Source organism: Prinia subflava, chromosome 1 (assembly GCF_021018805.1).
Source record: "Prinia subflava isolate CZ2003 ecotype Zambia chromosome 1, Cam_Psub_1.2, whole genome shotgun sequence".
Lineage (NCBI taxonomy): Eukaryota > Metazoa > Chordata > Aves > Passeriformes > Cisticolidae > Prinia > Prinia subflava.
Window position 1 is genome coordinate 150291238 of NC_086247.1, and position 26220 is coordinate 150317457.

The 26220-nt window shown below is 42.2% G+C and overlaps 1 protein-coding gene across 1 annotated transcript in view; it reads left to right on the forward strand.

The window, feature by feature from the left end:
• The first annotated feature begins 2685 nt into the window (after positions 1 to 2685).
• Positions 2686 to 26220, forward strand: part of MINDY4 (MINDY lysine 48 deubiquitinase 4) — an 83316-nt gene continuing 59781 nt past the window's right edge. The window contains exons 1-8 of the mRNA XM_063416824.1: positions 2686 to 3093; positions 5150 to 5269; positions 6329 to 6531; positions 7889 to 8147; positions 9144 to 9547; positions 23307 to 23365; positions 23695 to 23804; positions 24799 to 24915. Coding sequence (XP_063272894.1) covers positions 3031 to 3093; positions 5150 to 5269; positions 6329 to 6531; positions 7889 to 8147; positions 9144 to 9547; positions 23307 to 23365; positions 23695 to 23804; positions 24799 to 24915 — 1335 coding nt within the window. The 5' untranslated portion in view covers positions 2686 to 3030. The remainder of the gene's footprint in view (positions 3094 to 5149; positions 5270 to 6328; positions 6532 to 7888; positions 8148 to 9143; positions 9548 to 23306; positions 23366 to 23694; positions 23805 to 24798; positions 24916 to 26220) is intronic.

Here is a 26220-nt window from a genome sequence, read left to right on the forward strand (position 1 = left end):
CCTTTGAACAGTGCTGGGCATCCAGGGAGGTCCTCAGGCACTGATGGAAGAGAAATGCTTCAGCTGCTTCAAAAAGAGGCCAAAAGTTCCACCCAGGGACCCACAAACTGCTCAGCTTCCCTTCAGTTTGTGGGGAGATGTTGAAATGAGTCCTCCCAGAACAGTTTTTTGAGGGCATGAAGGAAATGGTGGTGATTTGGAATAGTCTGTAGCAAAGGACATGGAGGTCTCAGCAGTCACCAAGTGATGTGTCCTGGCAGCAAAGGCAGCTGACAGCACCTAAAAGGAGCACTATTTACAAAAATGCCTTTTGTTCACAAAAGGTTGCTGGATTTCACATTTAAATTCCTTTTAACCCATTTCACTTTCTGCTGTCACATACAATGACATGTTCTACATTTCTAGAAAAAAAACCCACGGGAACATTAACTAGACAAATAAAGATGACCTTAAACCGAGTATAAAACATCAAGCTTAAGTGCAATTATGTTCTCCGAAGCACAGAGCAGAGAACAAAGGAGTCAACAAACTGCAGCACACACCTAGCTGTGTCCAATTATACAAGCTATACATAATTACTGTTGTTCTAATTACTTTGCATTAGTATCAGGCTTTATTATATTCCAAATTCTCTAGCAAAAAGCTGTCAGCCAACTACAGGTACATCTTAAAAGCCAGAACTATTACATTCATTGTTATCCACTCTGGAAAATAATGGTATTTACAGATACCACAATGCTCAAAGCAAATTTTAAGGAGTCGTTCCATTTGCTGGATTACTGGAACTGTCAAATTACTGGAAGAACCTCCCTTAACCCCTAACCAGAATATTTCTAGACTGCACATGATCAATAACTGGTGATGCTGAACCAGCCAAATGGTCCTACAGCTGCAGGTGCTGTGTGACAGGAGGTGAGCTCCACATGACTGCCACCCACAGGGACCCTGGAGCTGGGACAGGGACACTTGTGAGCTCCAGGACTGATTAAAACCAGAAACCCACAAGGCAGCCCCAGCTCCTGTTGGTTAACAGACCTGCACAGAGAGGAGTGTGAAGTGTGGCTGCTCAGCAGCCCTTTGCTCAGACAGAGATTAGGGCTATGTGGGAAATGTGCCTCAGGAATCCCTCTGCAGCAGCTGGGAAACTGGAGCAGGTGGGATGCGGCTGATAGGTTAAGAAAAAAGTGATTTTTTTTTTCCTCAGTGAAACCATTGCAAGCTGGTTTCTTGTCTGTGGATTACAGAGCATGGTGCTGCCAAATTGGGCTTGCTGCACTGGAGGAGGCTGTCACTGACATCAAGGAGAATCATCAAGTCTTGGGACTACAGGGATGAGGTGCCAGCACCCCTGTGCCTCAAGAGCATCACACCTCAGCACATGCTGCTACTCAGTGCAACCAAAAATCAATCTGAAAGCCTTGAAGAAAGGGAACCTCAGAGAATGTGAATCTCATCTCCAAAAAGTCCTGCAGGTGGTTACACAAAGCCTGGAGTCCACCCCAGCAGCTCTGCAGGATGCTGAACACCTCAGACTCGGGAAAAGGCTCAGTTCTGATGACAACCTGCACAGCCTGGCCTCCAGAGAGTCTTTCCCAGGGGCAGGGATGCAGCTTGCAGGGCTGGAGCCACAGCCCTGAGATAAATGAAACAACACTGGGAACACCTCCTGTATTCCAAAACTCTACTCGGAGAAGTCACTGAGCTTAAAAAAACACCTGGAATTATTTAGGGAACTCTGAAGGGCACAGCACACAGCAAGGCAGGTCAGGTACACTGTGGTGAGAGCTCCAGCCTGTAGCTGCCACGATGCTGGAGCAGCAACCACGCTAAAACCTCAAACTCTGACTGATCACCTGTTCCTCAGAGGGATTTGGATGGATACAAGGCTTGGAAAGGTTTTCTAGGCTGCGTACTCTCAGGGTTGCTGTTCCCTGAGATTCTCCTCGGGGTTGCTCTTCCCTGAGGTATATAGGGCTTTCAAGGTTTTCTTGCCAGAAAAGTCCCACGCCAGAGCCAGAGAAGACAAGCTGAGTCTGCCAGTCCATGTTTCCAAGGTTGTTTATTTTTCATTATCTCAGTTCTTTCTCAGCTCTGCAAGGCATCCCCAGCAGAGCAGGACACGCAGCGGACTGGGGCGGATCAGAGGGTCCCAGACCTTTTGTACCATTTCCCTGGTCCAATCACCATCCACAATTTACTTTTTATTTACAAAATCTTACCAATACTTACTACCTATGTTAACATGTCATTTCTACTCTAAACTAATCCTTGTGATACAACTCAGCAGAAAATGGGGGATGAGAAGAAGAACAAGGAGGACAGCATATAGAATAGAATAGAATAGAATAGAATAGAATAGAATAGAATAGAATAATAATATAAAAATAATATAATTTAAAATAATAAAAATTACATATTATATTATATATGGTAAAATATTTTATATTATTGATAAAATACGATATGGGTTATTATTTATATTACAATATTAATATTACATTGTTCATATTATATTATTCATATTACTTATAAAATATGATATGGTGTTATATTATTTACATTATTGCTGTGCTATGCTATGCTATGATGTATAACTTTTAATTTTTTTTAAATTTTAGGTGGTTTTTTTGTGGGTTTTTTTTTTTTTTTTTTTTTTTTGTTGGTTGGTTGGTTGGTTTTTGTTTGTTGTTTGTGTGGGGGGTTTTTTGGGGTTTTGTTTTGTTTTGTTTTGTTGTGTTTTGTTTTGTTTCGTTTCCCCGTTCGCTACAACTTCCCTCCATCGCAAATCTCCGTCCGGCTTCCTTCCTTCCCTCCATCGCAAATCTCCGTCCGGCTTCCTTCCTTCCCTCCATCCCAAATCTCCGTCCGGCTCCCTCTCTCCTCCTCCCGTGGGAGGAGCTCTCTCCCGTGCCGCGGTGCCGGGCGGGCTCCCCGCGGGTCGGTGCCGCTGCTGCCGGCGGTGCCGCGGCCATGCCGGGCCCGGCCCCGAGCGCCATCCCCGCGGCCCGGAGCCGCCGCTCGGGCTGAGACATGGACAGCGCCTTCGTGCAGGAGGTGGCCGCGTCGCTGGTGAGGGAGTTCCTCAGCAGAAAGGTAAACTCGAGTGCATTTTCCTCCCGGGGATGGCACCGGGGAATGGGGACGGGCTGGGGGAATTGAGGGGATCGGGGATTTCTGCAGCCGGGATCAGCGGGGCGGGAAGCGGGGCAGGCTCCGGGTGAGCGGCTGGACTACATCTCCCACAGTGCCCTTCCAGTGCCGGCCGCGGCTGCTTCCTCCTGCTCGGGAGAAACCCATCCTCACCCTCACACCCCGAGAGATGGAAATAAACCAGAAACGCACTTTCACTTGGGTTTTTCTTGTTGCTTGCAGGTTGTGGGTTTTCTAATAATTATTTTATTTATTTTCTTTTTTTTCCCTTCATGAATTGTTGTTGTCCTGTGTGCAAGAGACATATAAAGCCCAATTTTATTTTTATTTATTTTATTTTATTTTATTTTATTTTATTTTATTTTATTTTATTTTATTTTATTTTATTTTACTTTATTTTACTTTATTTTACTTTATTTTATTTTATTTTATTTTATGGTAAAAGGTAACAATTTTAGAGAAACTGGCAACGTGATTTTTTCCCCTCCCAGTTTTCAGTAATAAGTCGGCAGAAAACCCATTTTTTGGCGGGGAAAGGAATTGAGATAAAGGGAGGAAAGAGGTCATTGCACTTGTCACAGATTTAATGCTATAAAGGAAATTTTGGACTACACAGGGATGTGGGATTGAACAGACTGGGAACCACCTTCAAATTTCCACGTAGCAGCGTCTATTACTTTGTATTTATGTTCAATCCTTAGGAAATATTGCTGCTGTCGGACCCCCTGTGTCAGGAATGAGCTGTCTTAAATCAGAAATTAAACAGCCACTGACGCATTAAATGTTACACAAACCTCAGCCTCATGTTTTGCATCCCATCTCCAAATTCACATTTTCAAAACAGGGGGCACTGATAATCCCTTTGTGCTTCTGCTTCCCCCAGATCTTTCATAGATATCAGAGCTTACAGGGATAATGATCCTTTATTTACCATAACTTGCCCTTAATTTCATAAATCTGAGCCAGACATTCTTGTCAGCAGGAAAAGAAATCCTTTGTTGTGACAGTAAACATCCACAGAAGGAATCAGGGCTTTCTCTCTCAAAATAGCAGCCCTGTGTTGTACCACTTAAATTAGTTTGGGATCCAACCCAATTAAATCAGTCTCTCCCTGCAGAAAGTGAGATGCCCATAGATTTTGTCTCTGAGGTGCCCTGGTTGCTGACCACAGACTAAAAGTGGAAGTTTAAAGACCCCAAACTTGGAAATCTGACTGATTTCCAACCTGAGGCTGGCTGGGATAACTTCAGCTCAGGGCCTTTCATACAGACCATCAGTCTGGGGAGGCAGCTGAAGTCACCTGCAGTAGAGGTTTTTGTTTTTCTCTGTTCAGCAATTTCCATCTCACACAGCCACTGAGACACTAATTTTGAAGCTTTGAGAAAAGTTAAGGTTATAGTTAACAATAGATGTTGCTGATTAGGTGAAATGAATAGATAAGCTTTGCTGAAATCAGTTAAAAGTTAAAGGAAGATTAAAAGAACACCATCCATCAATCACATCTGCATTGGAAAGGTTGAAAGTTTAGAATGAGGAAGACTCGTTTCACTTCCTCCTTTTGGTGACCACTCCTCACAAAAGGACCACTGGCCCAATTCAGGGGTCGCATGCTTAATCACCTTTTTGTCAATTAGTATACAGAGCAGAGAAGAGGAAGTGACAGGGGCATGAATATGCATTTGTTTTTTGTGTATTCAACATTTTTGTAAATAAAAGGCTTTGTAATTACCTGTGATCTTTGCAGTGCCCATTAGGGAGCTATCCCACACCACAATAAACATACACTTTCTAACTTTAACTGTTTTTGTCCGTCACCGTTGGATATTGATATTAGATCGATACTCATATTTCAATAAATCACCACCTCAATTATTTTCACATCCATGGGCTGCTGTAATTCAAGGTTGTGCCGTTACAGCACAGGCTCTGAGGGGTTATCTGTTACAAACTGCTGCCATCCACAAGTTCAGCCTGGGGGTCTGACACTTTTCCTCCTCAGGGTTTGAAGAAAACCATCTCCACCATGGACCGGGAGCTGCCCCGCTCCGCGCTCAGCATCAACAACAGGAGCGAGCTCCGCAACGTCCTGCACCTGCACTCGCTGTACAAGCAGAACAAGGTGAGGGGACTCCTGCCACGCTCTGGAGGTGTCCTTGTGTGGGACATGGGTCTGTAGGGAATTCTCAAAGCCTGACAGAAGGCTCACATAGCCTGGTGTATCTGTGTGCAAACTTTGAGATAAAAAATGACTTAGAAATTCCATGGAATGGGACAGACATTGTTGAGAGAGAAATGGAACTGGAAACAAGATTCAAATGATGACCTTGCAAATAAGACTGGATATTTTAGAGAAATAGAACTATGAATGATGCATTGTAGTAGGACCCAGGAGGGGTAATTTTAAATGATTTGCTTTAAGGCACTAACAACATTGTGTGGCAAAAGCTGATAGGCCAAGAAAAGCTTATACTATATTGTAATTAGGAAACAGTTGGCTTCTGATTGAGATGGCGTGAATTGTAACATCTATATTGTCTCAAATATATATTGTCTCAAATATATATGTCTCAAAAAACATGAGACTGAAAATGGAGTGAAAGTTTTTGAAACGCCTCTCAGTTGCCCCATCTCTGGGTCAGAAAAGGGTAGAATCTGACATCCTTGCACGCCCATTTCCATTTGCAGCTTTATATACAGCACAGCAGATGAAAATGACACTTCTAGAATTTATTATCCTTGGAAATGCAGTATAAACAGTTCATTCATAACTTGAGGCTTCCACATCCCATAACTTCAGCATCCACAATGCTTTTGGTGTCTTTGTATAAGTCTATAAATGCCACTTTAGCAAACCTTCTCCCAGTGTAGAAAAGGTGCATTCTAGCAGAGTTTCCTCACTTGAAATATTTAGCTAAAATGAGAGTCAGAAATCACAGGTTGCTTTTTTGTGTTGTGCTTCCTTCACTTAACACAGCAGCACCTTTGAGCTCTTGACATTCTCGAGCTGCCATTTCCAGTTCCCTGAATTATTTGTCAGTCCTCCTGGGATACACCCACTGGTAACTCTGGGAAGCAGTTAAAATGTTCAATTGCTGTACAGTGTAAAAACAATGCCCTGCAGCCAGAATAACGCAGCGTTTCAATAGCCACCAAGAACTTTATTTCTCTTTTTGGCCAGGCAAAGGAGAACCCACTGAAAACACTGCTGGAAATTATTACTAATTACTTCCTGGAGCACCGGGGCACTTCCAGGAGCACTGGTTCCAGCTCTGCTGTGTCCACTCCTCAGAGTAAGAGCTCAGCATCCCACCCACCCGACCTCCTGGAAGAGGATCCTGGGGATGCCAGTGCTCTGGATGAGAGCAAAACTCAGGCCTCCAGGTACAGTCTGATTTATTTGCCCTGTGTATTCACTTATTTTTTCTTAATGAAGAGAAATAGTCTTAAATGTTTTATTATTTATGTATTGTGCTCGACTTTATTGGTTATCCTCGTAACACAAAGCTTAACTTTCCAGATTATTAAAATCTCCTGTCCAAGCCACCCTTCAAAAATGATATTTTATGTTCCCTGCCAATTATGAGGACTGATAACCTCAATTGCATCTTTCAGTCACTGAAGGACATGGAAATAGGAGATTTCATGCCTTTTTTACACTGGAAATACTCAAATTTCCAGTGCCCAGTCTCTTCCACTGGGCAGCAACTGACAGAACAAGGGGACACAGTCTCAAGCTACGTCAGGGAAGGTACAGGTTAGATATTAGGAAAAAAATTTTCACTGAAAGAATAATAAAGCACTGGAATTGTCTTTGCAGGGAGGTGGTGGAGTCACCATCTCTGGATGTGTTTAAAAAGACTGGACATGGCACTTAGTGCTATAGTCTAGTTGAGGTGTTAAGGCATAGGTTGGACTTGGTGATCTTAGAGGTCTCTTCCAACCTCATTATTCTGTGATTCTGTGAAATTGAAGCAGGTTTGGGGGTGAAACAAACTACCTGTGCTCAAACTACGGGTTTATTCAGGCCTTACACAGGCAAAAGCAAGTTTTACTTCACTGAAATTCAGTGTTGTTGCAAATAGTGTAGGTTCAGACCTTGTAGAATACCTGAAAATAGTGTGTAACCAAGTTTTTCATTTATTGGTGCCTCAAAGAGGATTAAAGCCCTTTTAAAATGGGCACAGCATTTGACCTGTCTGATATAACATATAAACTGTTTTTTCTACTATGATGTACAATCATATAATCACAGAATGGTTTGGGCTGGAAGGGAGCTAAAATTTCATCTCATTCCAACCTTCTGCCATGGCAGGGACACCTTCCACCATGCCAGGGTGCTCCAAGCCCTGTCCAGCCTGACCTTGGACACTTCCAGGGATCCAGGGGCAGCCACAGCTTCTCTGGGCACCCTGTGCCAGCGCCTCATCATCCTCACAGGGAACAATTTCTTCCCAGTATCTAATGTAAATTCCCCCTCTTTTCAGTTGGAACCCTTTTTTACATCAAAATAAGTAAGCAGGGGATTGTGTTACCCATATTATAACCATTTGTGACACATAATAATGATACTGAAATAATGTCCTCAGGTCATTCATCCAGATGAAAAGTGACTGCATTTGATTACCATTTCGAGGTAGAATGTAACTTAATTTGACAGCAGTGCTTTAATTATTTAATTTTGTTAATTTACTTGTGAGTTACTTAGCTGTTTCAAGCTTTTCCTCTTTCTTCCCTCTAGGCACGATGTTGAGAATCCACTGGATAAAATCCCTCCCCCCAGAAAACATCAGCACAGAAGTGAAAAATGCCACACAGGGACAACGCACAGCAGTCACTTACCCAGTGCTTGGGACAAGAAGTTAAAAGACAGTGGAGAGGATTTAAAAGCAGCTCCAATTTCTGAGGAGCTGAAATCCACAGGGAAGGAGAAGTCAAGGCCCAGGGCTGGTCTCATTGCCAGAGGAATGATGGCTGGACCAGTAGCAAATCCACCAGAGGTGATTCCCAACACTTTACAAAATATTTGGCTTGCCCATGGATTTTCTATGCAGCCTGCTGGGATAAAAATCGCTTGCAAATAATGTTCAAATGGCTTCTGCATGTTAATCCATTAAATCTGCAGGCTGGGAAGAAGTGGTAAGTTAGGGAAATTGTTCTGCTTCATTCAGAATTTCAGATATAACCACTGCAGGCAGCCCTGCATGTCTGTGATCTCAGGTCACTGAATTCCTTTATAAATCTTTCCCATTCTGGAAGCCTCTTGACAGCTTTGGTTATGCATTTTCCTATGAAAATTGCTTTGTTACCATCACAATATCTGTTTTACTCTGGTTTTCCCGCATTTAATCAGTTTGGAACTGAAAATTGCTTTCAGTTTGAAATATGTTTCTGAAATGATCAAATCAGACCATATTCCATCAAGAAGTGCTTTCAAAGCACAGTTAAAAATTTCTTGCATATTTTTCCCCTTTATGTTTCTTTTATATAATGGCAGGCATTTTTCCAATGTAAAATTAAGCTTATAATAATGAGAAAGTAAAGTATTTAACTATGATATTTAGGTAGTACTGAAGAGCAGATGGAAATTAAATTAATTAGTTGGATATTTATAAATATCTCTAATTTAGGAGTAAAGATTAGATACCTGTAGTGGTAGATACCAGTAAAATATCTTGTATGTCTTGATTTCCTGAGCTGGATACAATCCCAAAATTAAGTTCTTAGGAGGTGATTTGTTCTTGTTCTTGGTAAAACCATGGAAAACACGTTTTAATGTTTGGTAGCATCTTTAATACTGGTCAAATTTTAAGTGAAAGTGTTTGTCTTATTACTGACTTTTAAAAAAAAAAAATCTGATTTACTCTATAAGCTGTTTCCTAAAAATAAGTGAATAAGTTAGCTCAGAAATCAGTGCTAGAGCTTTCCTTTGCTTTTTTGTGTTTATTTAAGGTGTGAAAATTTTAATCTGTGCCTTTCATGGCGCTCATTTCCAGGATCCCCAGAAAAGGAGGCTTTCCAGACGATCCACGAGCATCAGCAGCACAGCACAGCCCAGGGGTGAAGAGCAGGAGGAGCAGGACACTGATCTGCAGGAGAGCAGAGCATCTCCAACAAAATCCAGCCTGGAATTTGCATCCAAGACTGTGCTTAGCTCACACACCCCTTCTGCCTCTGAAAAGCCCAGGAGCAGCCCCAAAGATGCAGATGACTTTTTGTCCAAGCTGCTGGCTGAGAGAGAGAGGGCCAAGACAGAAGAAAGAAAATCTTTTTCAAGCTCTGGTGCAGACAGCAGTGAAAAAAGCCTTAAAGTGAGTGCCCCTCACAGACATTCAGGGGCTGGGAGAGAAAAGAAGGAAAGATCCCTCAAGAAAAGTGAGAGTCGGTTGTCAGGACACAGGTGAGAGTATTTCTGGGAATATCATGCTAAAACAGAGTTTTTATTGTTGTTCTGCATTCTTTCATGATATAAAAGTTTTAGAAGTGTCTCCCTCTGAAAGCTCCAAATATATATTTTTGGCTTGTCTCTCTCTTATGTTCTTAATTGATTTTTTTTGAATTTTTTTTTCTGGGTAAAATTTAAGAGTGAGGGCTGGCATTTTTTTATTTATACACTAAAATGACAGCCAAATTTCTTAAAACTATTATTGCTGTTTTGTTTTCCAGTTTAATTTCTTATTGAGATACCTCTTATTGAGTATGTGGAGACCCTCTTGAGAGGGAAGCAATTATATATTAGGTCTTTCTACATTTATAAGTTAGGGGCTGTGGGAATTACCTAACTGAGGATCTGCTGGAGCTGCAGATGGGCCAGGAGTGGCACTTGCTTCCTATCTGGAACTAAAAAAATTAAAATTTAAAAGAGCTGCCAGCATTCCACAGTGTGTTGGCTCGTTTAATTTGTAAAAGATTAATGTGTGATAGACCAAAGTACCACAGTCTAAAGCCTTAAAACTCTGGTTTCACACAGCTTGGCTGAGCCTGTGAGGTAGTGCTGCCCATAACTTCATCCTTTCCACTCTCAGGAGGATTTTTTACCTCACACTCAGCATTAATTGAGGTAGAAGAGAGAGCTTCAGTGGCCTTTGGCAGCTCCCCAGAGAGCTGAGACCATTGAGTGTATTCCTGATTTTGGATAATCAATGCAATGTGTTCTTCATTATGGATGAGCCTCAGAAGCATGGCTGGGAAGACTGTTGCAAGAAATAAAACCCATTAAAAAGTCAGATACAAACTTCACTTGTTAATGGATGGGTCCTACAAGGGGGTCACAAGAAATCAGCACCACAGGCTTGGGAAGAGTGGCTGGAAAGTGGCCTGGTGGGAAAGGCCTGGCTGTCAGGTTTTCCTTGTGTCTTTGTTGAAAACTGGCAATGGGTAGTTGTAAAAATCCTTTCTTGGATGGCTAAATCAGCCTCATGAGGGCAGAGTTGTTACAGTTTGTGCCAGTAAAGTCCCCCTGTCCCAAGCAGAATTGGTAACATCTGAGCAGTGGAGGCAGCAGCAGTGACAGCCCTGTGTTTTGTGTCCCCTGAGCATCTTTATCAGCAGCAGTAGCAGCAACAGCAGCATTTTGTGATGTTTATGAGTCTGTGCGTGTGTGTGAGCATTCTCAAAGCAGTGCATTTTATTCTATTTTTGGCCAATCAGGTAGAAACACGAGTCCAGTATTGCCTTGTTGGGCCTGCCCTAAGCTGAGATTGATGTGCAGCAATATTCGTAATTCTTACACAAATTCCACTCATGGAGCTCTGTTCCATCTGAGAATGTTTTAGCAAGGCTGCATTATTTTCATGATGTCTAGAGTTTATCTGTCTTTGCAAACAGAGTTTTAAACTAGATTTTAGTCTACTAGCTACTACTACTAGCTACATATTTCTCTCCCCTTGTGGAACCCAGGGGGGCCCTGCACTCCAACATCTCCCCCTCCTTGTTGAACTTGCACTTGAATAGAAGTCTCTGTTTAAAACTAAGCTTGCATTTCTACCTCATGTCTGTGTGGATTTATGTATCTTACTTTTCCTGAAGGTTCTGATTCAGGCCTCACATTTCTGGGTGCTCCTGTGTGGGTTTGGCCCAGGGGGGTTCATCCTGGGGATGCTGGTGCCAGTGGCTGAGCGTGGCCAGATGGGCAAGAAGGCCAATGGCACCTGGCCTGGGCCAGCAGTGGTGGCAGCAGGACCAGGACAGGGACTGTCCCCTGCACTCAGCCCCGCTCAGGCCACACCTCAGATCCTGCAGGCACTTCTGGGCCCCTCAGAACAAGAAAGACATCGAGGGGCTGGAGTGAGTCTGGAGAAGGGAACAGAGCTGGGAAGGCTCTGGAGCACCAGGAGCAGCTGAAGGAGCTGGGAAGGAGCTCAGCCTGGAGAAAAGGAGGCTCAGGGGGACCTTGTGGCTCTGCACAGCTCCTGACAGGAGGGGACAGCCAGGGGGAGCTGAGACTCCATTATTGGCATGTGGGAAAACGCCCATTCTTTATTCATATAACTTATTTTATACAGTTTTCACAGACCTTGTATGCAGCTTTAATTGGTTAATAGTTTTCTTGCCAGTTACTCTATTGACTATTAAAAGGTATTTTACGTGTCTATCAAATCTCTCTATTCTGGGATTATTTATGTGTATTCTTTACTGATTCTCATGGGACAAATCCCTTGTTATTGCAGGAGCATTTGTTTTTCAACCCAGGAGTAGGTTATTAAGCTGATGAGTTTTCATACCAAGATTGGTTTTGCATGGGAGCTTGCAAATTACTTAGAAGAAGTTGCAGGCAAACCCTGGCAATTTAGCAGAGCAGGCCTGATTTTAGGAGGCCTTTCTTTTATAATTCTTTTACCTGTCATGACAGGGAGGTGTCAGGCTCTGCTCCCAGGGAACAAGGGACAGGAGAAGAGAGAAGAGCCTCAAGCTGTGCCAGGGGAGGTTTTAGTTGGATATTAGGGAAGATTTCTTCACTCAAGTGATGGTCAGGCATTGGAACAGTCTGCCCAGGGCAGTGATGGAGTCACCAGCCCTGCAAGTGGTCAAAAGCTGTGTGGATGTGACACTTGGGGACAGAGTTGACACTTGGATGTGACACTTGGGGACAGGGTTTGGTGGTGAACATGGCAATGCTGGGTTACTGTTTGGACTCGATGATCTGAGAGATCTTTTCCAGCCTAAACCACTCTGTAATTCTGTGGTTCACTCAGGTGTATTTGGACATGCTGACCCTTCCCAGCCTTCGGCAGCAAGGGCTGAAAAGGAGAAGCTGGGCTGGAAGGGAGGTGACACTCTGGGCAATGTGCTGCCATCCTGTCTGTGCTCCATCCCTGCAGGGAGGGACTGGAAACAGGGATTGGGAACGATTCCCTTCCCTCAGAGAGCTGCTTTGTTCTCAGCAGGAGCAGGAGAGGGAGCCCTTTCCTCAGCAGAGCCAGTTTGCAGAGGGTTCATTCCTGCCTGGCACTGTGAGCTGCAGCCAGCAGAGCATTTCAATCCCTGCTGAGCTCTGAGCCCTGGAGGCACCCACAGAACCCAGCAGGGCTGCAGAGACTCCTGGATCCAGTGGGATGTGATGCCTTGGGAAGGCTGGGCTGAAATAGAGACTGGGCAGAGCTGGAGAATAAAGCAGAGATTTATTCAAAGCCCTTCAAGGACACACCTTGGGCAGCACAAGAGCCTGGCCAGGCCTGCACCCAAGGTGGGCCCACAATGGGCCCAAAATGGACAAACGCTGCCCAGGCCTCCCCCTTGGATCAGTTTGGGTCCATTGGCACTTTGGGGTTGGATTGTCCAGTTACAGCTTCAAATTATGAAGTCTCATCCTTCTTGTTTTCTCCTGCAGCCACCGCTGGTTGTGCATTTGGGCCTGAAAGTTGTCCTTGGTCTTCAGCAGGAAAAGGATTTGTTTTGTCTCCCTGCTGTGTGAAGGGAGCTGACTAATATTTAAAATGAGGCTCAGAACTCCTCCCCTAGGTAGCACAGAATCTAAAAATCATGAAAGCTAAAACTTAAGACATCAAAGGAATAGAGACTCCAAATAGCCACCCACTATGTAAGGCCTGGCTCTTGCAGGACTTTTATTTCCCTTCAGCCAAATCCTGCAGTGTTTGGGAGCCCTGCAGGTTTTGGCCAAAGTGACTGAGTATTTTAAAGAATGAAAAATTACAATGTGGGAGTGGGTATTTGTCTGGATCCTCTTCCATTCCCTGTTACCTGAAATAAATGCTAATCTAAGTGTTTAGATGAGCATCTGAAAACCTCTGTAGGATTAACCACAGCTGGTTCATTCACAGTATCTGCAATTGTTTTTCTTTCCCGTTGAAAACTAAAGATAAATCTTATTTTTCCTTCCCACTGTACATTTTTATTCTCTGTTCTCCCATGCCAAAAGTGCTGTTACAGCATGCAAGCTGAAGGCATCCTGTGCACACATATGAGAAAAAAATGGAAGTGAAACTACTGCCAAGTTTTAAAAGAATACCTGGCCATCAAAATATCCTAGGGAAATGCAGATGCACAGCATTTTGATTCACACCTTTTAATGAAAGCAATTACAGGGGTCAGTGATGGTTCTTTATTGTCATGATTGTATTTTTTGCCAAGTCATGAAGGGTTATTTTGTAAAAGAATCTAACATGCTGTAGAATTTGCATACTTACCCAGATTCTACAGGTGGGGAATTTTTAGAATTTTTGTTTTTAGTTAATCCATGAGAAAAGCAATATATAGGTGGCAGCAAATCTTCATTTATCCTCAGTTGTAAACAGACAGCAACCAGTTTAATTTCTCAATTCACAGAATCCCACAACATCAGCTTGGAAGGGACCTCAAGGATCCCCTGCTCCAGCCTTCCTTGGCCAAAGCACAGTCTAGACAAGGTGACCCAGCAGCCTGTCAGCCAAATCTTAAAAATGCCCAGGGTTTGGGAATTCAACTCTTCTCCCTGGGGGATGGTTCCAATGGCTGATTGTTCTCTTGAGAAATTTTCCTCTTGTGTCCAACTGGAATGTCCCCAGGAGTAATTTGTACCCATGGCCCCTTGTCTTTTCCATGTGATTCCTTGGAAAAAGGGAGTTTCCATCTTATTTGGAGCCAAGATTTAAATGCTGGGGTGTGGTGATGTTGTACAAACAGTGCACACACGTTTATACAGAAATATGTCAGTAATTCCTCCATGTTCCTTCACAGCAATTTTATTTAACTTAACAAATTAAAAATGACATTTATGTCTCAGTGTCACTTCAGTGGAGAATTTGGAACTCCTTTCAGGCCCTTTTGATGCTGTTGTTTTATTGTTCATTTTCAAAGGAGTATTCCCCTATTTTTGTTGAGACCCTGTTCCTCTCAGTTGTGCAAGGCCAAGTAAAATATGGATTATTCACTGCTTTTTATTTTAAGAGATTTTGAAGGGAATAAAAACCTATATTTAAAAATATCCAGTCCAAGTGTCTGATCCCGGATTCCACCTAAAAAATTGCTGTTACCTGTGGTTTCTTAAGATTCATAGGAACTTGGAAGAGATGATGTTGAGGGAACATAACTCAGGTCACAGAGAGCAAATTAACAAAGACTTTCTTGAGTCTTTTATCCTTTGGTAGAGCCTTGAATGGCAGCAGGGAAAGGTTCTCTGCTTCCTTGAATGTCCTGAGGTAGGGTTGGGCCAGGTGACCTCAAAATCATCCTTTGATTCTCCTTGGTGCTGAATCCCCTACTGGAGGGGAATATTTATCATTAACCTCAGCACACAGAATACTAAGAATGAGTGGAATGGAATTCATGATCTTTAGAAACTGTAAAAAAGTAAATGGGTGTTGAAGTTGATGACTGTCCTTGCATTAAAGACTTTCTATTGCTTTTCTGGAAAAAAGCCATGATGAATAATGATTTTTTTGGGAAGGTTACATGGGGTTAGAAGGTCAAGATTTCCCCATTTCACTGCTTGAGCAAACAAAATTGGGGAAAGGAAAGAAAAACCCACTTCAGTTGAGAAACAGTTCTTTTGTCTTGACTACAGAGACGTGCTGTAGTTGTTGCTCCTGCAGCCCCTGAAGTGTTTTCCTAATTTTCCAGTAAGTCTAGCAATGCAAAGTGTGCCAGTGCTGTGGAAACCCTCCAGTTGTCAGCTGAATAAATAATTTTTGGAGGGGTAAATCCAAGCTGGCAGTTCTGCAGTGGGGTGGAACCACTTTTTGCTGAGTTAGGTGGGCAGATTTGGTCTGTACAGCTCCATTTCTCCTCTGGTAGTTATGAAGAAGGACATGTGATGCTTGAAATTCTGGTTTCCACGTTTAAAGCAGACCAACTTCCCTCCTCCAGTTCCAAGAAAAACAGCATAAAATTGGAATCAGAGCAGTGAAATCAGAAAAGAAAAGGGTAAAACTGGACCAGGGGCACAAAGGGACTTTGCAATCAGGACCTGAGTGAAGGATATTTCCTAGGAACTCCAAAAGAATGGCTCAGAATCAGAAAGGCACAAAGAATTGGGACTATTGTGATGCCAGAACAAAAATTTCCTGCTGTCATTAACAAGCAGAGGGATGCAGCAGTGAATCCCATTGTCCAGAGGCAGGGATGTGTGCAGTTCCAGGAGCAGGGAGGATAATTGATTCTGCACTCATCCTTCCATTGTGAACAATCCCCTGAATTACCCAACCCTGATTGCTCCTGCCCGAGCCCTGCGCCTGGCCAATGGTGCTGGCTGTGCTGCTGCTCTGCTGCAGTGCTCTGCCAGGGCAGTGATGCCAAAATGAAGGTTTTGCTTTCACATTTTCCAGCCCCTGCGCTGCCCAGGGTGCAGCTCTGAGCTCACACCAGGCTCACTCAGCTCTCTGCACACAGCAGCCACACAAAACAAATCCTTCTCCTGCTGCACACCAAGGACAGCTGGCACAAGTTCTCAGGCCCCAGAGCACAACCAGCGGTGGCTGCAGGAGAAAACAAGAAGGATGGGACTGCATCACCTGCAGCTGGCATTGGACAATCCAACCCCAAAGTGCCAATGGACCCAAACTGATCCAAGGGGGAGGCCTGGGCAGCGTTTGTCCATTTGGGGCCCATTTTGGGCCCCCCTTGGGTGCAGGCCTGGCCAGGCTCTTGTGCTGCCCAAGGTGTGTCCTTCAAGGGCTTTTAATAAATATTTACTTTATTCTCTTAGCTCTGTCCAGTCTCTGCTCCAGCTCAGCCTTCCCAGGGCATCAGTTCAGGGGTATTCCAGGCACCAGGGACTGGTTTATAGCTGTGGAAATGGGATTCAGGTGCCTTTTCCACCCCAAAGCTGAGCCTCTCCCTTGCAATTCAGCTCCACCACCAGGAAAGTGCCAGTGAGCTCAGAGCCGGGGTTTCTCCTGCTGCCACAGTCTCTGTGCTGAGTTCAGCACAGCTGGGCACTTTTTAGTGCTTCCCATTCCCAAAATATCCCTCATTGTTTGGTAAGAAGCCTTTTTCTAGCAGTGCCCTGCATTTTAACATGGATAGGGTTGGGTTAGGGAATTACCATAGACACCAAGTGGAACATTACTCATATTTCATAGAATCTTAGAAATTACGGATGGAAAAGAACTTTTCGGCTCATTTCTTTCTATGGCAGACTAATCACTGCTATATATATTTATATCTGCTGTGATGCTTTTTCCAGGTTTTGTCTGGTCCAGTCTTAAATGACTCAAGTGACACCTCTCCCCTGATAATACATCCCGCTTTCTAGCAGTTCTTATTATAAGGATTTTTTGTTGTTGTATTGACCTTCCATCTGCTATTTTTTGTCCTGTTATCCATAGCTGAAGTTGATTTTCTGACTGGTGTTTCTGTTCCTTGCTACATATTCACCTCTGTTAAAATACTCTAAATATTTTTCATCTTCCTTTAGGCATTTTTTATCTGAAGCTTGTACTGTCTGCTAAATATTTTTATCTTTCCTGCTCTGAACTTTTGCTGTTGTTTTTCTTTTAGGTTTTACTGATTTGTTTTATATTTCCTCCATGTATTTAGGGAAGTCCCTAACAGTATCACACTGTGACTCTCAGATAACAGGGCAGGAACTGCCACCTTTTGCTCCTGGCTTGGTCTTCAGCATTATAAAATCACAGTACAGGTGAACCCATTGTGTTAGTGAAAATTCTTCTTTTTCTCTTTCATATGTTCCAAAAAAAAAGGCCCTGAATACTTTTTTATAGAAATAAGAAATCCCTAGAGGAAAGTAACCAGATCTTTAAAGAAATCCCTTAAATCATTTAAAAATATATTCATGGTTGTTTAGTTGTTTTGGTTTTTTATTCCTTTATATATCTGACACTTTCAAAATATTATTGTATAAATATTATAAGGACCGTAACACTTTCAAAATATTATTTTGAGAGCGTTATGGTCCTTAAAGGATTAATATTCATGCTCTCTGTTGTTAACAGGAATAAAAAAACTTATTTTCCATGCAAGGACTGAGCCAATACCTCTCAATTATAGATAGCTCAGTGCCTAAACCTGTAAAGGTCCTCTCCTATGTTTTTATCCTGCATCATCCCCAGCCACAATCCGGGCTGATCTGCATGAGGAGATTGGCAGAGAACATTGGCTATGAGTTTCTGGGCAGGATTTGGTGTTCCTTCAGTCAGAGTAAGCAACAAAACACAGCACAAGCAACCCAGGAGGTTTCTGGACTGCACTGATCATTTCTTGACAGTGAAACAGGAGGATTCGATGCCTGTTGAAGGTTAATATGTGAATGTCTCATTTTGTAAGGAATACTAATTAACACTCCAGTTTTAATGCTATTTTTTTCAAATAAAACTGCATTTCCAACTGAAAGGAGAAATAGTTCCAGTGAAGTTGTGTAATGTACATTAGTTACCCAGCAGTTTTGCTTGGCTTCAGTCTTTTCTGCTGTGCATTTTGGTGTAAAACAGGTTTTCTAGGAATATTCTGTATTGTTTGCCCGGTGGGCTGCAATATTTCAGTGTTATGCACAAAATCAGTGTGTGGGATGGGATGGCTCTGTCTAAATAAAACCTATAAAAATAAAATAAAAAGGCAGTTTGGTGAGTACTAAAGTTTTGATCCTGGGAGGTGTTGGGCAGTTCCTAAAAGTCCTCACCACATGGATAACCAGTTCTGGGGAATGAGGGCTGAGTTCCCGGGGCCGGGTCATTCTGGACTTGATCTCGTTTAAACCCAGCCAGAAAGCCCCAGATTATTCCAGGATTCTCAGTGTGCGTGTGAGCAATGCCCGAGGAATCAATTCACTTTTTCCCACTGTGAGAGGAAGAGGATGCATTGGGCTGGGACTGCATTTCTAGAAAGTAGGAGTTGAGTCAGAGTTCCAGGTGAAGGAGCGGGAAGGAACGCGGGGCTGGAGCAGCCCAGGAATAAATTACGTTGGCGCATTTCCTTCCACCTTTGTCTGGGATCTGTGTGTTGTCCTTCAAGCCACACTCTGCATCATCTCCAGTGCTTTGGAGTGATTTTGGAGGCAGGAAACACAGTCAGAGCAGTGCTGGAGCAGCCCAGGGGTGAATTGCGTTGGCACATTTCCTTCTGCTTTGTCTGGGATCTCTGCTTGTCCTTCAGCCACGCTCTGCATCATCTCCAGCTTCCCCCGGTGCTCTGGAGTGGGTTTGGAGGCAGGAAACACGGTGAGAACAGTGCAGCCACACCTTCCTGGAGAGAGGAACCCAGCCCTCCTGGAGGGGTTCTGACCCCTTACTCCAGGGAGTAAATCTGGATTTGACTCACACAACTGGCAGCAGAGGAATGTCTGTCCTACAAAACGGGCTCATCTGTGGGGAATATGGATTTGACTCACCCGTGGATGAAAAGAGGGATTGTGGCTGCCAAACCAGGAGTGAAAACCTTCAAGAGCCTGGGGTTGCGTAACACCTTTTATAACATAATGCTTGGACCGGAAAAAAGGGCCTAAAATAAAAGTTACAAACTATTGTGACTTTCGTGTGGTGCCAATGGATTTATGGCAGCAGAACCCACGGCGTAACATCTGTGGGGCTGCCATTTGCCCTTTTAGTATTTTTCCAGCACTCCATAGGAAGAGGCACTTTGCAATTACTGGAAATGACAAATGGCCTCTGTATCATTTCTTTATTTTTGGAAAGGAGGGAAATCTGGAGAGGTCCGGCCTGTTGCCTGAAATGCAGTCAATCAGTTGAGAATTTGCATTAGTGGATCATTGAGGTATCTTCTAACTCAAACTGTTCCATGACTCTGTGGAATTACTTGCTCCTTAAAAAAAAATCAGTTGTGTGCAGGTAGGAAATTTTTTTACCTCTATTTTTCCCTCAGATTACTTTACAATGAGGTAAAATCTCTGTAGGCTCACCAGGAACCTGTTTTTTTGAATTCACCTTTTTTTAATAATATGATGAGATAAGAGAATACCCCATCATCATTGTAAGCTTTTATCTCCCAATTTAACAGTTGATAATAGTTTTCAGGAAGATCGTTTATATTGCTGATACCTGTCAGGTTACAGTGATTTGGGCTGTTAAAAATCTGAGGTTTCTGGCAGGAAAGGAAGACCATGAATATTCCACACCCTTAAAAATTAAATATCCTAAGAGCTGAAGTCCCAAACCAGACAGAGTGGATACTTTATGGATGGTGAACAGATCAGAGGGTTGGACTCATCTCCACTGATGTGAATTGATTGAGTGCCAAAATCTGGGAACCCTTTTCTCTGCTTTATGTAGTGTTTTGTGAGTGCTGTGCATTTTTATTGACTTGAATTTTATCTCCTTTTTTAAAAAAATTCTACTGATTTTTGTTTATTTTGCTGATAGCCATTTAGAGTTGCTGAACATAATGGTGAGCTCACACAGGTACTGAGCTCCTTGGAAATTCCAGTGGGAGGATGTCACACTCCAAAATCTCTGGTGGAGAGTGGGAGGAACAAAGCAGCTCCATTTTTATTATAATTCTGATTTTGTAGCTGGACATAAATATTCACTGATAGCCTATGGATGAGCTTTGTGTTCAGGTGAGCCCAGCTTATCAGGAACTTCAAACCATTTGTAGCTCAACCTATGATTACAGTAATTCTTGTTTTATATACCATCCTTCAAAACAAAGATTTCACATTGTCACAGTTAGTAAAATTCAGCAGGACAAACACAGATGAATGTGTGAGAGAATCTGTTTCTATCAAAAGTGACCATTTCTATTAGAAATGACCCTTTCAATGCCAAGTTTCTCTTCGTTCTGTTTTATATCTGTCAGTGTTTATATCACTCACCACAATCTGTCATCTCTTCACCTCTTGATTTTTCATATTGCAAATGTTCAAATCAAATCAGATGCAGGTCTTCACTAAAAAGGAAATTTGGGGAAATTAAGTGTATGAGCCTCTGTTGCCTTTGTCAACCAGATTTGCCAACATGATAGAATTTATCTTAAATCCTCATGAAAAGTCCATTTTCCCATAGAGAAATACTGCCTGGCATTGATGGTGATCATGTCCTTTGCATCTTCACAATTGCTTGTAATAATTCTGGTTCTGTAATTGTGCCCCAAAGCAGTGACAAGCTGCTCCACATCGAGTGGCCTTTTTTACCCTTTTGCAAACAGCAGTGGAGGTTATTTTTTAATTATCTCCTCTGCAGATTTTACTGGCTCACTCCAAGAATATTGGGTATGTCTGCCTATTCTACATCCAGTAGAAAAGATGCTGTAATCTGGCAGTGAAAATGGGTTTTACCACCACCTTAAAGCCACTGATGTTTAATTTTTAAGCCCCTTTGTTTATCTGGCCTCCTGTGAGTGTTGGTGTAGATAGGAAATGGTGGAATGCACATCCATTATTGTGCCAAGGAGCTCCCTCTCTGCGAGTTCAGCTCTTCTCTGTAAATCCATTTTCCTACAATGCTTGGAGGCCAGAGAGGAATGTTCAAATATTTAGAGAAAGTACTGTATAGTATGTTTAGAATGAAACATATTTTCTTCCTGCCCTATTTTCCTGCTGTGATGGATGACTTCCCCCTTCCCTAAGTGGTTTTACACCTACAATAAATTTTCCTGGAACGGCAGCCCTGTGCTGAAATGGAAATTGCAATAAATGTCCTGGCTGTTTTGAGAAACACAAGTTCCCCTCAAGGAGGGGAACCTCCACCTGCAAAAATACCCCACTTAAGCAGAAAACACCCAACATTAATCTTGGATGTCAGAGCTTTCCTCAGCTTGATGGGAATTCTCAGCCTTGAGCACTCAGAGCACTTTGCATCCTGGGCTTGGTTCTTCTGCAGTGGGTGTAGAACCAACATCTTTTAGACTTTCCAGAGAGAATTAACACTACAAAAACTGGTGCCAGGTGAGCTCTATGTGAACTGCACCATGGGTGGCTGTGTTTGCATTTATAAATGGAAATTGTTGTGCTGCATTAAGTGTCAGAATCACAGAATCACAAAAGAATCACAGAATCACAGAATGATTTTTTTGGAAAGGACCTTAAAGATCATTTAGTTCCAACCCCCTGCCATGGGCAGGGACACCTCCCACTAGACCAGGTTGCTGCAAGCCTTGTCCAACCTGGCCTTGCAAGATTAGATAGAAATGGATTGACTTGGAAGGAACACTAGAAGAGAACAGGGAATAGTGTGCAATCTCAGACAAAACAAAAATGTGGCATTTGGTTATGCCTGAGTGACATGACTTGGCTGAAAAGTATTTTATTGGTGAATTTGTTGTCATTAAGACCTTGACCAAGAGAGAGGAAAATAGTAGCAAGCAGCTATGGGAAGGGAATCTCAGCTGAAATTCATGTTGGGAAACACCAAGGGGAGAGCTGACTGTGCTGTAAAATATACCACAATCGACTCTATTAAATTCTATCACATAAAAATACTTTAATATTCAGTGGGAGCTCAGTGCTGCTTATGCCACTACACAGATTTGCTCCCAGCACTCTTATTTTTATTGACCTGCTGGGCCTCCCATTTATTTTTACCTGAAGTTCCTAGAATGTGGGTGATTCATTTCCATTCTGTCTGGCCTGAATTGGGGCCACCCACATTTCATTGCCTCAGTCCTTTAACTTATTTATAGCTAAAAAGAGAAATGTTTCTGTTCTTATAGTACCCAATACTATCTGTGAGAAAGCTGCCAAAATGCCTTTAAACTGGGCAAATCCTGAGTGTGATCTGTCTGTGTTCTGGTTGTATTATTTCATACTCTGAAGAGGAAATTAAGCTCATGGAAAGTATGTGCCATGACACAGTTGTTGCTGTAATATCGTGCATACAAAGAATGTTGCTGAGGAAATTATTCCATACTATTTTTGAGAGGATTGTCAGTGCAATACCTTTTTTTTCCAGAGCAAAAGCCAACGATACAGTATTGCTTTTTTGGGGAAAAAAGAAAAAAAAGAAAGTCCGTTTTTAGTGTTTTTAGGAATAGTTATTCAAAACTTTTCCTTGATCTCAAATTCGTTTTGGTGTAATTTCAACAAGAAGAATAAAACCCATCCAGTCTCCAAAAACCTAATATTTTATTTCAGCTCTGACTTCACAGCCCAATTAAATACTTAGTCCTTTTCGTAGTTATTCATATGAATTTTAACCTTTTAATTGTGCAATACACAATTAAATCACAAGAGGAGTTGAACAACTGATCCCACTTAGTGGATTAAAATAGTACCCTGGTAAAGCAGCCAGTCTAAGACCTATTCCCACTTTTATAATTTGGATATTTCAAGTAGTTTAATGACTAATTTGAATCTTACCCTGAGCCCTGTCAGGGATGTGAATTTTGTTATTTTATTTTATTTTATTTTATTTTATTTTATTTTATTTTATTTTATTTTATTTTATTTTATTTTATTTTATTTTATTTTATTTTATTTTATTTTATTTTATTTTATTTTATTTTATTTTATTTTATGTATTAAATGAAATGAGATTGATGCTGGAACAGGACTGAAACAGCTCTGTTCTGGATTCTTTTGCTGATGAACTCCTGGAGTGCAGCTTTCTTCCACTGATAAAGGCTTTTCTCTAAGACCATTTATTTCTTAGACCATATATTTTATATATATGTAAATATATATATATCCATACACACACATGTAAAAGTTACATTCTTGTGTGGGAATGCTCCCTATTTCTTGTTGTTCATTCAAACAACTTTTCTCATTTAAAATGAACATTTTGTCCTTCATTTCTTGATTAATTTTCATCTAGGAAGTCTCCAACATCCACTGGCTATAAAGAAGACCAGATAAAAGAAGTCCTAGAATTGGGTAAGTTATGAAGTTTCACTTTGGCTTTGCCATCTTTTAATTGTTCAGAGCAGCTGTGGCCAAATAAATCTGTAGGAGTGGCTTCTTTTGTAACTCATGGTTGATTTAATGCAATTGCATTTGCTATAAACTTTTAGATAGAAATACAAAGAAAACATTAGGAAATAATCAAAGTAAGGCTGGCTCGTGTGTTTTTATCTGGCTAAAACTGTATTTTGCTTTTTATAAAGACAAGAAATGTTAGTTTTCATGTTGATGACCCCCTAGCACAGAGTGTGCTGGGGAAGACAATTCTTTCCATCCAACACTTGATTTTTTTTTTCTTTCAGTCGATGTCGAGGATGAAGAGACAACTGGAGAAGTTAATAAGACTCCAGATCTTTCTACACTCTATATGCTTCAAATAGTATCAAAAGCAATTGATATTTCTCTTGCAAAAGTAAGACTAATTATGGTAAATATAAATAGATTTGTGAGGTTTTAATTTGAGTTTCCTTAGCCGAAGCTGCAGTGGGTTGCTCTGTGTTGTACTTTTGAACATGTGCTGTGTTCCTGAGTATATTCCTTGTCCTGGTGACAAAGTAATTTAGGGATGCCTAAATTCAGAAAAACACCCTCATGTATCAGCCCATTTGAAGCACAGGTAATAGCTTTAATTAATTAAGCTTGTGTTATTTCCTTAATGCCTCTAGTCAGGTATTTGTGTGCTTATTCTCCAGTCCTTTCAACTGACAGTGGTTTATTTTTCCCCGTCACTGTTTCTGCCTTGCTTATCTCTCCTATTTTGAGCAGGGATGAAATTATTAAATACTTTTCCATCCCATTCAGACAGAGGAGAAAAAATCCCAGAGCAAATACCGAGGGTGTCTTCCAATTTAATTTCTCGATCAAAGAGCTTGGAGTAACTCTACCAGCCCTGAGGAGTCTTTTTTTTTTTTATTTCCTGAGCTCTGCTTTAGCATGAATGCAATTTATTCAGTATGGCTATTGCTGGATGGTCGTGGTCTGCAGTTGTTCAGGGCCAAGGTCTGGATTTGTGCCACCTGAAATACAGAAATCAAACATTTAATCAACATTTATCTCACACAGGGTCCTTTTTTCCCTTGTGTCACCATTGGTTGCTCTTCCAGCTGTTAAATTTCAGGCAATGTTCTGGGATGCTTTCATGGGAAACTGTGCCCCAGACATTAGACATAAATATTTTCCAGTGCTGAGCAGCTCCCAGCATTATGAGTGGAAGGAATATGGCAGGAAAAGGAAAATATTGCTCCTTTTCATTGGGGTGTTGCTATTTACAGTATGGATAAAACAGAAGAGGGTGGTTGTACAGAGTTAGTCATTGCCCTTCCACACTCCTCCTTTCTTTTCTACAAGTTACTGTGTTTTGGATTTATTTTTAAAATGGGATTTTTTTTCCTTTCTTTCTTTTATAGGAATTAAAAAATCTTCTGTTTGGCTCTAGTCTTTGTTGCTTCAGTGAAGAATGGAAAATCCAGAGTTTTACATTTAGCAATATCCCACAGCTAAAATACGGCATTGTGCAGAAAAAGGTACTGTAAATTCCTTCCTAACAGTGATCTTGGCTTTTTACACTGACTTTACAAAGGGTGTGTGTTTCAGCAGTAAAAAAAGATTATTTTTTTAGGACTTTTTCTTTAAACTCTGGTTACCAGTGGATGTTGTCACCTTGTCAAGTTGTGATGGGAGACTTGATGGAGGAAAATGTGAAGGAGATGCAGAAAGTGTGCAAATGTGTGTGTGTGTGTGTGTGTGGTGGGGTATTATTCACAGGAGGAGGAGCCACTGCAGCTGAAAGAAATAAAACTTTGGTGGTAAAAGAATAAAAGAGCACAAATCAAGGGTGGAATTGAGGAGAAAAATGATATGTGGGGCCAAACAAATTTAAGGTGCAGCTTGATTTGACTCAAAATGAGATGTAGCCAGAGCAGCCTGGAAAACCACATGGAGATTTTTACTTCTGAACATATTTGGGGTCAGGTGATGAGGTTCATCCCTAAAATAAAAGGAGCAAACACCTTGCAGGCTCCCTGGGACATTGGCACTGCTGCTGGGCATTCTCCTGCAGCCACAAGATCTCAGATCCTCCCTACAACGAGGTTTTCATCAATTCCCTGGCAACATCCAGCAGATGAACAGATTGAGATGTCCAGCAGGTCCCTGTGGTGACCACAGCTGGCCAAACCACTCACTGGGGCCAGCCTGGACAGCACGTGCCGAACCCAGAGAGATTTTTGGTGCTCTCAGGGCGTTCAGTGGCTTCTCTGAGCTGCCCTGCCTGAGCTCCTGGCACACACACAGTGCTTCCCCCTCTCTGCCCTGTGCTGCTCACCTTGGTTTCACAGGCTCAGCCCAGGGACCACCCTGGTGCCGCAGGAGCTGCCCCCAAAATCCACCAGATCCCATGGAAGGATGGATCCTCCCCAGTGCTTGATGCTTTTGTGCCAGCCCTGGGGCTGTGCACGTTCTCCTGGGGTGTCCACACAAGGTTTCTCCCCTCAGGAGGAATTCAATAAATACTTGCAGGCTGCTCTGTACAAAACACTCATTAAGGCTCTGTGCTGATGCAGAAACTCTTATCTGGCGTGAGAGAAGCAGACCATTGTACAGAAATGAGAGGAAGAGAGGCTTTGAGGCAAGGACAATGGCTAATAAACATGTCATTAAGATGTTTAATTAACTTACCTCATCTAGTTAAATATTTCATTAGGCTGCTGATCTCAGAAGAAAGCTGCTTATCTTACAAAGCCTAGTGGAAAAAGTAGATATTGGATCTTAATTTAAACTCCAAAAGGAGCCGTGGCAGTGGTGGTCACTGGGCCACAATAAATGTTACC